General features: G+C 40.3%; 1 protein-coding gene across 15 annotated transcripts in view; it reads right to left on the minus strand.

Annotated features, from left to right (window-relative positions):
- Window positions 1-8,908: 8,908 nt before the first annotated feature.
- PHTF2 (putative homeodomain transcription factor 2) overlaps window positions 8,909-17,117 on the minus strand; it is an 85,712-nt gene continuing 77,503 nt past the window's right edge. For all 15 annotated transcript variants that reach the window (XM_083575110.1, XM_083575108.1, XM_083575104.1 and 12 more), the window contains 4 exons: window positions 15,749-15,904; window positions 14,418-14,513; window positions 13,312-13,437; window positions 8,909-11,775 (listed from right to left, as the gene is read on the minus strand). In XM_083575110.1, the coding sequence (XP_083431236.1) occupies window positions 11,755-11,775; window positions 13,312-13,437; window positions 14,418-14,513; window positions 15,749-15,904 (399 nt within the window). In that variant the 3' untranslated portion in view covers window positions 8,909-11,754. The remainder of the gene's footprint in view (window positions 11,776-13,311; window positions 13,438-14,417; window positions 14,514-15,748; window positions 15,905-17,117) is intronic.

Genomic DNA, 17,117 nt, shown 5'->3' on the forward strand with positions numbered 1-17,117 from the left:
AGAGGTGCTGGAATCACCACAAATGCCTCCCTTGTTCTCTTATAATGGCAATGGCACCCACCTGAGAGGGGCCAGAACTGCCTTCTAGTGAGTTCCAGCTGAAAAAAAAAACCTCTGGCAACAACTTTATACAAAAATAGTGTTTTTCATTTTGTCTGGGGCTTGATGCAAAAACTGTTTGCTGAGACAGCTGAGTGGAATGAAGGCATGCAACATCAGCACCTGTTCAACAACTGCAATTGGCAAACAATTTGAAAACTCTGGTTCAGACTGTACACTCTGCTAAATGTGTAGCATGCAGCCATGTCTGCTCTTTCCCACAAATTCCTGGCACAAGGGATTTGTCACTGAGACCACAACTTGTGGGTTGGGGAAGTTTATTCCTTCCTTCCCCAGGTGACATCGTGTGGCACAAGCCCCCTCAATTGTGGGGGAAGCCAGCACACCTGGTGGTAGATAAGGTAGTACAAATAGAGACTTTTGAAAATACATGTGATTAGGATTCGGGTCCCTATGCAAACAGGTTTGCACATAAATCACCTTTCTTGACCTGAGAGAGACAGCAGAAGGGGGCATCCATTCAGTGCAAGATAAGCAGAAATGTGCATTGATCCGCATGGTGTTTTGCAGGCGGTGGCTGGATGTTTCCTATACAACTTGGCATCTTCACATTATTCACTGCAATATCTGCTCTTTCTGAGCAGAGAGTTCCATTGATGGAAGCACGCTTGGTGTTAATCTCACTTTTAACCGTGAAACCAGGACTGGGTGGTGGTATTTAATTGTATGAAATTTACAATATTTTACCAATACAAACCAAATAGGTGGTAGTATTAACTCCAGGCTAATAAAGCCGCAAGTTCTTCTGAAGGAAACCCTATGTATACAGAAAGCTGACCTTCTAGACTTTTGTTGGGTCACAGAGCCACCTGGTGGCAGCAGAGGGGAAGTGTTAAGAGATCTGGAAGGTGAAATCGGTGTTTTATTTGATCAGTTAGCCAAACTAGAAAGAACTTGCAAACTTTCACGTCCTGTTTGGTTCTTTCCACTGGGCATTTAGATAAAATAATAAACAGACAATATACTTCTTCTCAGGTGAGAATCCATACCCTTTGCAGTGAAAGTGGAATTCTCTTATTTCAAATGTAAGTGAGTTGGTTGTAGTAGCCTAATGGCAGTGGGGCAGATGCAGAATTCTGTGAAAACTTAAAATGAAAGAAACAACACTCTCCCTCAGTTCTAGGATCCCAACAGTAAAGCAAAATTTTAGCTACACAGCCATAGCTGAAATTATGCACTGAAACAAGTTCTTATTCCCCGCTCCCCCACTTGAAACCTATTTGGCGGTGAATGAATCTTATCCAATTTCCTGTAATGCCAGGGGGCGTGGAGATCTGATCCAGTTACAGAGGTGGGAAAGTTTAATATTCAAAAAGAGGGAAGAATAGTAAGGAGCAATTTTGTACACGATCCCTCCAAAGTTAAGCCCTTTGAAATCTCATTGGTTTCAGAATAAATTAGTAATATTACTTCCCTTGATTGGAACACTGTGCTTCTGTTGATGCAGCCTAGAATTGCATTAGGCTTTTTTTGGTTTTTTCCTGCTGCTGCTGCTGCTGCTGCTGTACTGCACTATTGATGCACATTAAGCTCGTGGTCTAAGACACCAAGATCCTTTTCACATGCACTACTGGCAAGTCAGGTGTGTCCCCCCCCCATCCTATATTTGTGTACCTGGTCATTCCTGCCTAAGTGTAGAACCTTCCATTTGTCCTTGTTGAATTTCCTTTTGTTAAATCTTTAATCTCTTGCGGTCATACGGAATCCTGATTCTGTGGTATTAGCTACCCCACCCAGTTTGGTGTCATCTGCAGATTTGATGAGCATCCTAATAATAATAATAATAATAATAATAATAATAATAATAATAATAATTTATTATTTATACCCCGCCCATCTGGCTGGGTTTCCCAAGCCACTCTGGGTGGCTTCTAACAAAATATTAAAATACAATAGTCTATTAAACATTAAAAGCTTCCCTAAACAGGTCTGCCTTCAGATGTCTTCTAAAAGTCTAGTAGTTGTTCTTGTCTTTGACATCTGAAGGGAGGGTGTTCCACAGGGCGAGTGCCACTACCGAGAAGGCCCTCTGCCTGGTTCCCTGTAACTTGGCTTCTCAAAAGTGAGGGAACCGCCAGAAGGCCCTCAGAGCTGGACCTCAGTGTCCGAGTAGAACAATGGGGGTGGAGCCGCTCCTTCAGGTCTACTGGGCCTTTGAGGCCATTTAGGGCTTTAAAGGTCAGCACCAACACTTTGAATTGTGCTCGGAAACATACTGGGGGCCAGTGTAGGTCTTTCAAGACCGGTGTTATGTGGTCTATTCCTTACTCCATTTTCTTCCTTCTGCAACTCTCCAGACATGTTCTCTCCTTCAAGCGGGATGGCCACGAACACATCACCAAAGGATCTACATAAAAGTTGCACTTGCTAATTTATAGGTATAGATGCAAATTTAGATGCACCTGCAGGGCTGCTGCTGGAACTCCCCCCAGTGTGCTGCTGGTTTGCACCTCCCTCCTGTCTTAGTGAGCACAGTGCTCCCATTGTGAGGGGGGTGCCATTTTTCTGTCCCACCCCACCCCCTGTTATGCCATTGCTGCCCTCACCATAGTGGGTAAGACTCTGACCAGCTGACCCACATGTTTGCTCAAGTCAGATGCAGGTGTCACTAAGTGTTGGTGGATCTGCCTTCCTATGGTACTTTATTTTTAAAACCAATCCCCTAGCAGGTGAAGGACTGGCAAGGAGAAAATACCCCTATGTGGTCAGCTGCAGAAGAAGTAAAGCAGGCTTTAGGCTCGTTTTAACGTGCGTCAGAATTAACAGAAATATGAAAAGCACCTTGTGAAACTTGTGGTCTTCCTGCAGTACTACAGCTCCCGTCAGCCTCAACAAGTCCAGCCAGAGGTCATGGATGATGGAAGTTGTAGTCCATACCCTCCGGGAGGGTATGTTTCCTCATCCCTGTTATAACAATATAGGCAACCAGCTGGCATTGCTATAAAACTCAGGAAATAAAATCTCTTTGCTTTCCCCCTTCTAAATCCCATATTAAAATCTTCTGTGCCTGAAGAGCACTCCCTTTCCACTTTCCCTAAGATGACCCCCTCAGATGTAGGATTAATCTTCAAATGGAAAGTTCACCAGAGGGTCAACTCTTACAGCGGTGGGCTTTGCAGATTAGACATGCAGGCGTGAACAAAGGAGAGGGATAATAGCAGACCAGCCCTGGTGCTGCCATGATCCGCTGAGCAGGGCCAAGCCAATGAATAGCTGCTGGGCTTAGGCTCAAAGTATTGCCTTTGCTGTAGAACATTATATCTCTGTTGGTTTTCAACCAACATGCTTCCCCTAGCTGGAATTTCATCCAGTTGCTAGATGAACTGGAGGGTATATATCTGTCTTCTATCATAGGGAAGAGGGTATTTTTATACCCTCCTTAAATTATATTCCCACGGTGGAAAATAATGAGAATAAATTGGTTACGAGTAAAGCTGCACACAAACACACAAAGCAGCATAAAGCAGACAGCAGGACATTCCATTTAAAAAGCTTGGGAACATGAAAAGGCTTTCACCTGGCATCTAAAGGATAACAAGATAGATGCCATGTGACTCTCTCTGGGTAAAGCATTCCACAGCTGAGGAAGCACCGCCATGAAAATCCTCTCTCTGATAACCTCAGATGGGAGAGACGCCTGCAGGAGGCCATTCATTGAAGCTTTTAATGCACAGGTAGATACATACAGAAATGGATGGCCCTTAAACTATTCTCATGCTAAGCTGTAAAGAGTTTCAAAGCTCAAGACCAGCACTTTGAATTGGGCCTAGAAATTGACTGAGTACTGGTTCTAACACAGACAGAATATTACCAAAATGCCCCGGCTAGCAATCACATTCTGAACTAACTTCAGTTTCTGAGCAGCCTTCAAAGATAGCCCCATGTCTATTGCACTACCATAGTCTTAAGCTGAAGGTTAACCAGAGCATGAATAACTGTGGCCAGGCTATCTCTGTCTAGGTAGGGTCAGGGTTCATGTACCAGATGAAGCTCGCAGAAGTCACTCCACTCATAGATACAACTTGAGTTTCTAATGAGAAAGGTGAATCAGTACAGACTCTTAAATGGTGAGCATGTTCCTTGGCTGCCTTTTACATGGTGAAGACCACTCTCTTGGGCAGATTAACAATAGCTACAATAACGCCCTCTTGTCTTAACTGAGTTATCAGTTTATTAGGCCTCTGCCACTGCAGCTAGGCACTGAGTGGACATTTAATTCATCTCAATTTCAAGGGAAGTACATTTTCATCTGCCTGTTGAGAACATTTTACCCCATTGGAAAGATGGTTTAAGATTTACTGCATGTACAGTCATAAAAGAAAATGTTATGAAAATGATGTATAGATGGTATGTAACACCTGTGAAGCTAGCAAAAATGTATAAGACAAGTAACAAATGTTGGAAATGTAAGGAAAAAGAAGGAACTTTTTTTCATATGTGGTGGGAATGTAAGAAGGTAAAATGCTTTTGGGAGATGATTTATAATGAATTGAAGAAAATGTTGAAATATACATTTGCTAAGAAACCAGAAGCATTCTTACTAGGCATTACAGGTAATGAGATAAATAAGAAAGAAAAGAAGTTATTTTTATATGCAGTGACAGCAGCAAGAATATTGATGGCCCAGAAATGGAAACAAGAGGAGCTACCTATGATAGAAGAATGGAGAACCAAAATGATGGACTATGTAGAACTGGATAGAATGACAGGAAGGATCCGGAATCGACGAGATCAAAGATTTATAGAAGATTGGGAAATATTTATTCAATATTTGCAAAAACTGAGTGATAATCAGATTACGTTTGTAAGTTTTAAGGAAACTCTGTGATGGGAAAATGTGAAAATAAGTTTAAAAAAGGAACGGAAGTTAACAGTATTAACAATAATGGGTAGAAATGTGGAAAAAGTAATAAAGTGAAGGAATTGCAGACAGATTGAGGGAAGTCAAAAAAGAGAAGCAAGATGTAATCAAGATGTGTGGAATGTATAATTTTGTTTTTGTATTTGAAAACCAATAAAAATATAATATTAAAAAAAGAGAACATTTCACCCCAAACTTCCAGATGACCTCATGCAGCAGTGTTATGCTGTTAAAGAAGACGTGACACCAGTGGGACCCCTCAGCAAAAGTAGGCCAAGGTGTCAAACAGGAGTCTTCCCGAACAGCCCGGCATTTCTGAAGTCATAAATTTCAGGAAACAGTCATCCAAGTAGAAATAAAACCACTGCAGCCCAGTGCGTCATATCCATGCCAGTTGGCTCAGAAAAGCTGATGAAAAGCTGCCAAGAACAGGAATCAACAAGGTCACAATTCTCATCCTCCTCCTGACATAAGGGCAAACCTAAGCAGTGTCAAAACCCCAGTCGAAGTCCCTGTAGAAATTCAGTCTCATCCAGGCATGGCTGAAGTCATAAAACCACCACTGTATCAGTATGGAAACAAGCATTGCTATAGCCCAATGAGAGTTTGGAATTTCATCAGAAACAAGTTCATTGGCGGGAGGGCCCTGGCTGAAGGTCAGGGTGGGTAGTGAATAGATTCGGCAGCTGAAGAGTGAGGAGCCAACCCAGCTGTTAAAATCAGTTGAAGCAAAGAGCTAAGACGGTCTGAAGAAGAGGAGTGCTGGATTCCAGAAGGAGCCTTTAGGAGAGCTGAGGCCAAAGAGATAGCAGAGCTGGTTGCAGTAGAGATGAGAAAACTTGTTCTGGACCAAATGGTGAAGACCCCAGAAAGGCTGAAAGGTACCTAAAAGGAAATGTGAACCCTGATCACAGGGAAGGACTTTTATTTTACTTCTTACCTTCAAGTAAACACAAGCTTTAAAGCATTTTATTTTACTTCCAATGAATAATCTATGATCTGCTTTGTCCCCTGCCTAGATCCAGCTACCATGTGTGTGATAGGTAGGGTTGACATATTTCAAAGTGTTGTTGAGCTTTCTTGCCATTTTTCTTTTTCTTTTGTTTCGCCCAAAGTTTTTGCAAAATCGGAAACAAATTGCCGTTTTTGAGCTGTTTTTTTGGAAAATTGGAAGAAACAGCACTTCCAACATGGGCTGAAATATGTCTGGATTTTACCAGACATTTGCCCAATTTCCGCCCAGGCGATGCTGCTGACTGCAGTATTCTGGATATGTCTTGGAAATTCCAGACATATGGCAACCCTAGACAGGTAAAAGGGTTGATGAAGGTATTGAAATGAATGGAGACAGCAAAGAAATAAAAATAAATGTAAGTTGGCAACTTGTAAGATAAGAACATACCAGGGCTGTGGCAAAAGGGGATTGTAAAAGGTGTAGCCTTCCTCCACAAGGTTAGCTTGCAGATTGGCTGGTTTCCCAGGTCGGGCATCTGATTTGATTCCAAAAGCTGCCCATCTATGCAATGATGCCTCCCTGAACCTACTCCCTCCCTCGTGAATTGAATGTGTGGTAGAAGGATTTGGCAAGTCCATTTGAAGTCCATTTACTGCCTAAAACTCAACTGGAGCCTCTGCAAACCCTAGGTGCATAGCTTTGCACCGGGCCCCATTTTGTAATCACACAGTGTGAGATGGAATTGTGGCAGAGTCTTCCGAAGACGAAGAACACCGTGGAGTGGGTATCAAGTTAGAATGAATTGATTGGACTAGAAGCCTCATTTAAACTCAGGACTTAACCTGTGTTTTGTTCTGCTAAGAACTGTAACCTTTAGGAGTGGCAGAGAGGTGTTTTAACAGCATAGTTCTGTCCCTAGCAGCTACAAGTACCCCTTCAAAGAAGTTTGTTTTGGTTTACAGATGTTATCTGCGATGTACATTGAGGGACATCACAAAATACCCATTTCAAAGAAGAAAAACTGGTGTTGTTCAAAAATGCCTCTTGGCAGTAGAGTATGGATTAATCAGGAACCGATTGCTGATGGTGACTTTTAGTGGTAAGGGAGAAGAGTTGGTTCAGATCCTATAAAAGCTCTGTGTGGCCGTCAGTTTGAGCTTACACAGAAAAGCAGCCATTTGGGCTTTTAAGATGACTTCCATCCCATTTGGCTGCACTTTCAGAAAAAACAGAAAAGAGATTCATTTAATTCATGATCATGTCTTTGGGGCTTAGGGTTTAGGACTATGATTGTGCTACAATGAAAGTAACCTCATAAATAACTTTCATTAACAGATAGATTAAGCTCATTTGGGAGCTGTTAGTAAATAATGACTTCTAAGGATTGAACAAGCATAAAAGGAGACTGCAGCTGCTAAACAGAAAAATATTTACACTAGGTCAAATGAGATGCAACAAGGGAACAGTCTGGCCATTGTTTGTTAAAACACTGAAAATAAATACACCATTTTTATTTTGTCTAAAGGGAGGGCAAATCCTTTTAGGAATATTTAAAGGTCTTTTTGCACCTAGTTAATACCTCACATTCAGAGGAATTTGAGACTGAAATTAAACAGTGCTTTGGTTGTTTTCTTTATGAATTGTGGTGCCTCAGAAGTGATTTCCAACATTCTCCCGCTGTGGATACAAACTGCAGGCAAGGATTGGTAGTAGCTGGCAAGATCATTCACCATTCCTCAGTGAAAAGCAGTCAAAGAATCCCAGCTTCCCCCAGCAATCAGAAAAACATAGTCCTGTTGCTCTAATATTAGGTTCTCACACCAAATAGCAGTCAGTGATATTTCTGCCCAAAAGCTAGCAAAGAAGCACTCATCTCCCCTCCCCCCTTTTAAACAGAACGTATGCAATTCATTGGATTATTCATGCCTTATCTTTACTTTGGCAAGCCAGCTTCCACGACTCTGGTTGTTATGTCTGCAATAAATAATAAAGTGCCAAATAATTTTAGTATAGGAAGGTGCAATATATGAAATAGCCTCAAGTCTGTAAAGCTGCAAAGATATGCAGACTCTTGGAAACTAATTATGTAGAAAAAACAGTACTTATGTGTTCCACTTCAAAAATGTGAAAGTTGCACTCAAAATGATTATTACAGGCCATTTTTCTGGGGCTGAGAGGTTGGTGCAGGTCTGCTCAGTTTCATGAATGACCGGCCTTCTATTGTTCCGAGGGAAAAGACCTATTGTTCCACCTCCACACTGCCTCCTGTGCTCTGCAATGACAGGTGGCAGCATTCGAAAGCATTCAGTCCCAACTCCTGCATCATACTTTTCAACCTAGCTGCCAAGCGGCACTTTCATCTGATTTCCTGTTGGAACAGGGCCATTAAAGACAGCATCGGTTCCTTCCACTTATAGATCAGGCAGCCGCTATTACCTGATATGGGGATGGCGACATGCCAGTCTTCACATGCCAGGATATATACACCCACTTTATAACTTACGCTATTCTTGCGCTTTCTTGTGATAAGCTACACCTGCACTGCATAAGAAACTAACTTCTCGTCCTGCAGTTATATAGGTGTTTACCCAGAAATGCAACAATACTCAACTCAGCTTACACCCAGGTAAATGTAAACAGGATTACAACTTTAAAGGTTAGTATTTTATTTTAGTTTATTAACTTTATTACTTTAATGGTGTTTACTTTTTCAATATTTAATACTTCACTTTTCTAATTAGGACCCTCAAGGTAGATTAGACTATCCCAATTAATAAGCCTTCTTCCTGCCAAAACTAGGCATTGAAATATGAGCAAAGCTTTACATAATAAAAAAGATGTGCTGAATTAATGTCTTCGTTCTCCTCCTCCTCCAACTGAATTGTACTGAAATTGTATTTATCTTACTACTTTATGCTTCCTGTAAGGCCCCTGCTAATTTTGTTACAATAAAAACGCAGTCCAATGCTTGGTTTAATACCATCAGCCACAGAATGTTTTATTCCAAGCCTGATCATGCTGTCTATTACAAACATGGGTCAGAAACAGTTTGCACACCAGATCTGCCACTTTTTTGCTCACCTCTACTTTTCCAAATAAGGGATGTAAAACACACTTAGCATTTCACTTGCATGATTGATGTACAAAATGGCAACCATTTAAAACATACCTGTTTTTATTGTGAGGTACTTTTCATATTTGCAAGTCCTCATTTCTAGGTTTTCTCATGCTGTCTGAATTAGTGCAACAATCTAGCATACTGCTAGTTGCTGAGGTATAGTGTAATTACAATCAAACTTCTTTGCAGTCAAATTGCCGCTCTTCTTTAACAAGATCATAGTCAACATTTAAGTGTCTAAAAACATTTTAATTCTTAAAACAACTTTTTAATTGAAAGGGGGGGAAGAGTGGCAGACTGTGGAAACAGAGTCATTCTTTACCCCTACACAACTCAAACTGTTCCTTTTTTTTATTAAAATGTATTCTGTGCAAAATTTAGTTCTGTGCAGGCCTGTACCATACTGGGGGGGGGTAGAATATAAAACAGGCAATTCCTAAACAACAATCCCAACATCAGACAACATAGAGGAAGAACAATAGATCACAGAACCTAAGTTTTGTACATTATGAACTAGACATAGCATGTTCTTAAAGCTCCAGTAATACATTCCTTGGGGGGTGAAAAACCCAACAATAACAGAATGCACTTTGGTCATTATTAACATTATTAAAACATTAGTACAGAAACAAATAAAATATAAAATGTTTGTGCTGCTTTATATATAAAAATACCTTATACCACACAAGTATATATTGCAATAATTCTGGAATTGGGAGTTTTGGAAGGTTTCGTTATTATTTTCTTCAGATCAGCTACATTATTTTCTATTGTTTATACATTCCAATAGACGTCTTTTGAAAAAATAAGCACAGTGCACACAATATCCAGTTCAGAATATTATATGTATGCTCAACATGATAGCATTGTCCCTTTTGACATGATGTTTTGAATCACACTTCATAGCTCAAATTGACGGCTCTATAAAATTTTCAGCTAAGCCTTATTGAAAGGTAAATGGAGAGACTGTCAACATACTGAACCAATAGCTCTACAGATGCCCTTACCTGTGTGCTCCAATACATACACTGAGCATGGGGATTGTTCATCCACTTAAGGGAGAGGCTGCTTGGTGTAAATCTATATATATTTGTGCGTGTAAAGTTGGCCACTCCACTGAAGAGAATGGGACAATCCCAGAGGTCTCAGGTAGGCACACAGCATCTGAGGCAGCACTTTGCTAGATCACAGTGGCTCGGTTACAGGTGTCATCAGTGTTCAAACTGAGCACTTCCACTTCCTAATTTAAAATTAGTTACTTGCTGCTAAAGAGAACACCGGCTAATGTTATCTGTAAAGTGCAGTCCTATATGAAGCCCTAGTAATGTCAGTGGGGTTTATTCCTTGGGGGGAAGGGGATATACAGAATTGCAGCCTACGTTTTTTGGAAATTTAATAAAAAAGAGATACGACATGGTCATGATCTGGCATCAGTCCTAAAAGCATCCCGCTGAAATCACTGCAGGCTGCACACTTACCTGGAAGTAAACCCAATGAACATTCCAACTTACTTCTGAGTAAACAGCAAGCTAAGCCAGAATGTTTACGTTCAGTGGGATTTACTCCAAAGCACATATGGATAAAATTATAGCCCAATTCTGCAATTCAAGAGGATTAAATTGAATAATCAGTGCTCACTTCTAAACAGGATTAAGACCGAGTTCTGAAAATTACGATTTCAAAAGTTGCTTATCTTATACTTTTTATATTCCCTGTGTGGTATAAGTCACATATACTACAGTGTACTATGGGAGAGCATTCCTACATAATATCTTGCAAATGTAACACTATTGCACCATAGTCCACCATAATATATTCTATTTAGTATATATAAAGATCACTATTTAAGTAACAATAAAAGTGCACATATTGAGCGGCACAGTCAGAACTGTGCAAACAGCCCAGTGTCTCAAATAAATACTATAGCTAATTTTTATCAAAATATCTTACAGCACAGTAACAGTTTACAGTTATTGCTCCAATAAAAATGTTATCAAAGAGCACTTGTTGACCTGCTATGTAATAATACCTTAGTAATCTTCAACAATGCTTAAAACTTCAGATCAATATATTTAGGATCCTGGAATCACTTCAGTAAGAAACGTGCTGGCTCTAGCATTTATATATATATCTATATAAAAATGTAGTTAACCTGGCCTACTGCATTGTAATTACAGTAAATGTCACTTTCTACTGTAACCAACAATATGCTGGTGCTCTGATACTACCCCTGAAAAGAAGGTACAAAATAAAATGTTTAAAACATTTTATAGTACATGTTCAATAAAGTGACTTCAGCATGACACTGATGTAACAAGAAATTCTGAAGTATAAAAGCCTAGCATTAGGGCTTCACCTTTAACAACAGATGAAGCATATTTGAGCAATTTAGTGTGACCAATTGCCAGGATCTCAAGTATCTGGATATCCATTTTTTACCCTCTCAATAACCAAAGCATATTAATGTTTCAAAATGAAATACAATGTCAGCTAAAATAAAATTTACAAAAATGAAAAGGTAAAATAAATATTAAGATTGCACAAGACAGTCAGATGTAAACACTTCAACTTTGCAAATGATAATCCATGTAGAGATCGAAACTTCTGAAATAAAGAATCAGCAACTGCTTTGAGACAGCTTAGTCGATCAGTTCTCTTCTCCAGAGGATTGTGTCCATTTTCCTTTTTTGGGGAAAAATGTCAGGATTTGATCTTCCAGAGCTGAAGATTAAAGCAGCAGAAAACATATTTAGAAATAAGATCAACTGCAGGTTTTGGTTTTATGCTGTGCTTAGCTTGTCAATAAGATTGTGTGTGTGTGTGTGTGTGTGTGTGTGTGTGTGTGTGTTATGTTTATATACTAGCTTTTCCTCCAAGGAACACAAGGGGGTATGCACGATTCACCTCTCCCCCATTTGAATCTCACAACAACCCTGTGAGGTAGGTTAGGCTGTGAGACAGTGACTGGTTCAAGGTCACCCAGTGAACTTAATGGCTTGAGTGTGGATTCAGCCTCTGGTCTTCCAAGTCCTAGTCCAATACTCTAAACACCTACACCCACACTGGCTCTCAGTATTTAAGCCATCTGCTAACATGTGGAAGAAAGCTACGGCTAAAAAATGTCAAAAGGTAATCAACCACAAAATGCAGTATACCTCTCTGACACAAGCACACACACATATTGAGTCAGAGCATTGATCATCTACCCTACTATTGTCTACTATAATTGGTAGTAGATCTCTATGCAAGGCAACCTTTTAGGCTCTCCTTACCACCATCTGCACTGCAAGTCAAATTTGACACAGATGATGTCATGCTTTGAAGTCCCAAAGCCAGGACTTCAAAGCTCAATCTTAGCACAGCTAATGTGGGGGACTGTCAGCTTTCTCATGTACCAGAATCAACCTTCCACCATCCCCGAAGCAAGGCAAGTGGGGCAAAGCAGAGGTTGAAAAGGAGAGCAGTGGGCTGATGGGAGGGAGAAACCAGCTCTTTTGCCCACTGCTGCTCTTGAAGCACACATAGCCAAAGCAAGTCGCCTTCTCCTTCCCTCAAGAACTGGGGGGAGGGAGAACAGGGGTTCTCCACACCTGGTCTAAGTCCTTAAGCTGGTCTTTCCCATCTGTGCTATCCATTTCCTTTCAATGAAGATCGCCTGCCTAAAAAGCATGTGCTCTGCCACTGATGAATGCTCCTTGCCATTGTACAAAAATCTGAAGCAACTCATGTCATTATGAACATGGAATGCTCTATTGTAGAGGTTTTTTGATGGGTTGCCCCAAGGAAAGATTAACTTGAATAAAAAAAAACCAAAATTGAAAATAGGCTGATGCAATGATTCTACAAACCAGCAGAAACAATGACATTTGCTCTTTTTAGCAATTGCTATTTTAGTTAAGTCACTATTAAAACACTGCACTTGTGTGGCTTCATTTTAATATGCCTTGAGCTGCAAATAAATATTCATCGTGCAGTGTACTTAGCAGTGAACCAATGCAGTACCACAAATCATGATGTCATAACAGTATTCCAGGATAATTATTCTGGTTTTCAGGCAAATACACGAATGCAAATATTTACGAAGTTCCCAAAACGTGTAATATGTTTGCCTGTTTTATATAGCACAACTGACTCAAAGAGAAAACCAGTACTTTGGATAGGAATGAATCAATTACATTAATCAATGGATTTCTTTTTAAAAAAAAACACCAGCCAAAATTACTAATTAAGGCAGAAATAATGAAAAACATTTAATACCTTTAGATTAAATCCAAGCAAGTCACTGATAACACCAGAAACAGCAGACAGAATGACAACTTGAGTGATGTTATAAAGCAGAGGATTCATTGTCAATCCGTATAACCTGAAGGGGCTGTCCAGTTCCTAGGAATGAGAAATATATTAATAATATTTATTATTATTATTATTATTATTATTATTATTATTATTATTAATACCCCGCCCATCTGGCTGAGTCTCCCCAGCCACTCTGGGTGGCTCCCAATCAAGTATTAAAAACAATACAGTGTTAAATACTGAAAACTTCCCTGAACAGGGCTGCCTTCAGATGTCTTTTAAAGATAGGTTAGCTGCTTATTTCCTTGACATCTGATGGGAGGGCATTCCACAGGGTGGGCGCCACTACCGAGAAGGCCCTCTGTCTGGTTCCCTGTAAACTCACATCTCGCAATGAGAGAACCGCCAGAAGGCCCTCAGCGCTGGATCTCAGTGTCCGGGCTGGATGATGGGGGTGGAGACGTTCCTTCAGGTATACAGGACCGAGGCGGTTTAGGGCTTTAAAGGTCAGCACCAACACTTTGAATTGTGCTCGGAAACGTACTGGGAGCCAATGCAGATCTCTCAGGACCGGTGTTATGTGGTCCTGGCAGCCGCTCCCAGTCACCAGTCTAGCTGCTGCATTCTGGATTAAGTGCAATTTACAAGTTTTCACTTAGGGCTGGAGGAGATGCCACATTAGTGGCTTACTAATTTTCACTTAGCTGGAGGAGATGCCACATTAGTGGCTTACTAGGTTGATGCTTTAGGAGGAGTAGTCCTTGCCTGAACATCTCTCCCCCCCCCCACCTCTAAATGCTATAGCTGCAATGACTTTTCATAAGACACTGCTGAGACGCTTGAAGTCTGGAACCGTGGGGCTATGCACATATATGCTAAGCATGTAAACAACCAGTGCACTGCAAACATAGCTGTATACAATTCTAAAAGAACTGATACATCTGTTTTTAGGGAAAGTGAGAACTACTAATAGGCCTCAAACTAATCATAGTCAACAGTATAGCCATATCTTATTAAGGAGCGTTTATTTTTACGTACGTATGCTTATATTCCATGTTTATTCTTACCTTGAGTAACTTTGTAGCAAGTTTCAAAACATTGTTCACTAATGTCAGTTCTTCTTTCTTGTTCGGCTTCTTTTCCATTTTCAAGTACAAATTGATCTAACCAAAAATAGGTTGAATTTTATAAAAAGAATTCACTGCCCAATTGCCAGTACGCTTCTAAAACTCTGAAGTTTCTTTCTCACTATCAGCTAACTAAAATTTATTTAGAAAATCCGTAACTACACTTCAACGTAAGGTTCCCAGGAAAGCGTATCATCATTATTGTTTTTAACCAAATGGAAACAAGAAAGCCACAGCCGGCAAAATTGAATAGAACAGTAAAAATATCAGTTAAAACAAGCTACACAATGTGCTGTCAAAAGTTAAAAAAAATCGAAGTTGTTGCCAGGCCACCTGCTCTGGGAGGGCATTGAAACCACAGGGCGTCACAGCTGAGAAGACCCTGTTGCAGGTCACAACTCACCTAAACTCAAGATATTAGGGAACCTAGAGGGTCTCTGGAGATGAACACAGGCTCAGGTTGTAGAAGCTGGTTTGCTTACTTTATAAATTAAGTCTTGCTCCGAGTGGTTTAAAGGCTAACTCATCAGCACCTGTATTGCACTACAGCAACATATTTATGAAAGAGTGCACAAAGTCAAACACAGAATTCCTGGTTTAGTACTTTCATTTCATGTAACCTCCGGTTACAAACTTAATTCATTCCAGAGGTCTGTTCTTAAGCCGAAACCATTCTTAACCTGAGGTGCGCTTTCGCTAATGGGGCCTCCCGCTGCTGCCGGCACACGACTTCTGCTTGCATCCCAGGGCAAAGTTCGCAACTAGGAGCATCTACTCCCGGGTTAGCAGAGCTTGTTACCCGAAGCATCCGTAAGGAGGACAGTACGTAACACAAGGTTCCACTGTACTTTAAAAGCTGATGAAGCAATGGGACCAAGTTTTCCCTTTTACAAAATGGTTGTAGGTACTACCACAATATGTATTGTTAGAAACTCATGTCCATGTGTTATTCAAATAGTCAAACATATCTGAATCTCTGGTGTTCCTCAGCAGCATACTCTGAAGAGTAAATCTGCTGATTTGTGGACCTGTGTCACGTGAACTGAAAGTAATAGGAATATAGTGTAATAACATTATTGTTTATATAGGCTTCAAGTCAACTAATCTTTAAATGCATGATCAAACAACAATAAATAATCTAAAATATCTCATGCCTACTCTATACTAGCAAGACATTTTTCGTTCACTCGTCTTGAAAAGAAACAAGACACAGTGCCAGACATCACTGCATGTTGAGATGCATTCATCACTCTTACCAAGAGAGTTCTCACCTGTTCAGTAAGTAATATTGAGGTATTGCTGTATTTTTTACTTGTTTCAGACCCAAGTGTAACAAATCTTAAAAGAAAGAGAGTTAATGAAATGCACCATATCACTAGTTCCCAATTGTAATGGCAATCAAGGAAGATCTCATGTACATGAAGTAGCTGAAAGGGAAAATAAATAAAACAAACTCAAGGTAGGAAACACATTCAAATTTATCTAGACTTCACAGAGAATCAAGTTATCATACAATGTAGATACTTTTACAATGTAGTTAAAGACTAAGGGTACAGTGCATAATTTCTTTTGTGTAAGTCTCACTGAATTCAATGGAGACGTGTAAAATAACAACATTGTCTAGGGCAACCTCCATTTGTTTCAGTGGGTTTGCAGAGGAGAACCTGATGCACTGTTCACTCAGGTTAAACAGAGCTAATTAAATATCATCTAATTGGTCTTCATTGGTCTTAGAACTGTACTGTTCGTGCAGGCATGTCTGTGTACCAGGGTGTGCAGCTGCTCTGTGCTTCCTGAGTCAAATCACAAATCAACAAAGCAGCTGGAATCAGATCAGGGCCCGCACAAAGCCTGGTTTTGTTTTTCTCTATTCTCTACATCCTTATACCTTTCAATATACAATATATCTATGTTTCTGTACTTGAGTTCCATGGGTTTTGCAAGAAGCAAAACTGTCTAAATGGTGGCTTTGAAGCACTGGAGGGTTTTTTGGTTAAGGCAAAGCAGCAGAGAATTATTATTTTAGTTCGAAGATTATTTTAACTTTTTAAAAAAATCCTCCTGAATTCTTCAGCACGCCACAGGCAGTGATCAGGGTGGATTCACCTTGTAATGCAGTAGTGGGGAATCTCTGGCTTGGGCGTCTAATTAGTTCAAGCAGTGATCCTAATTTGGCCATGTCCCTTTGAAAGCATACTATCAGTTATAAACAGGGGCTCTCTCTCAGCATCCATCAGCTTATTGGCACTGAGAGGAGTTCCTTCGAAAATGCAGCACCAATCACTTGATGGGTGCTGAAAGGGAGACCCTAGGAAGTTGTCAGCCAACATCATAATGAACAGACACCACCAGTCATTCACATCTTATATTAAGGTAAGAAAGAGTATAAGACAACCCCCCACCACCGCTACTCAAAAATATGAAACTAGTATAGATTTTGGAATTTTAGTTGGCCTAATAAAGCTATTTGCTGTAATATGGATTAGGGAGGGAAATGAATATTTCTTTCCTTTGCTCACCAAAGCCCCTGGACCTATTTGTGTGCAAATTAGCAGGCTTAATCCACTTTGGAGAGCTCCTGTGCCTGAAGATTTAATCTGCTTCTGCCAAAAAGGGGGGAAATATAGCAGTTTTTAGTTC

The sequence above is a fragment of the Podarcis filfolensis genome, assembly GCF_964270895.1.
Source record: "Podarcis filfolensis genome assembly, chromosome: 10".
Classification (NCBI taxonomy): domain Eukaryota; kingdom Metazoa; phylum Chordata; class Lepidosauria; order Squamata; family Lacertidae; genus Podarcis; species Podarcis filfolensis.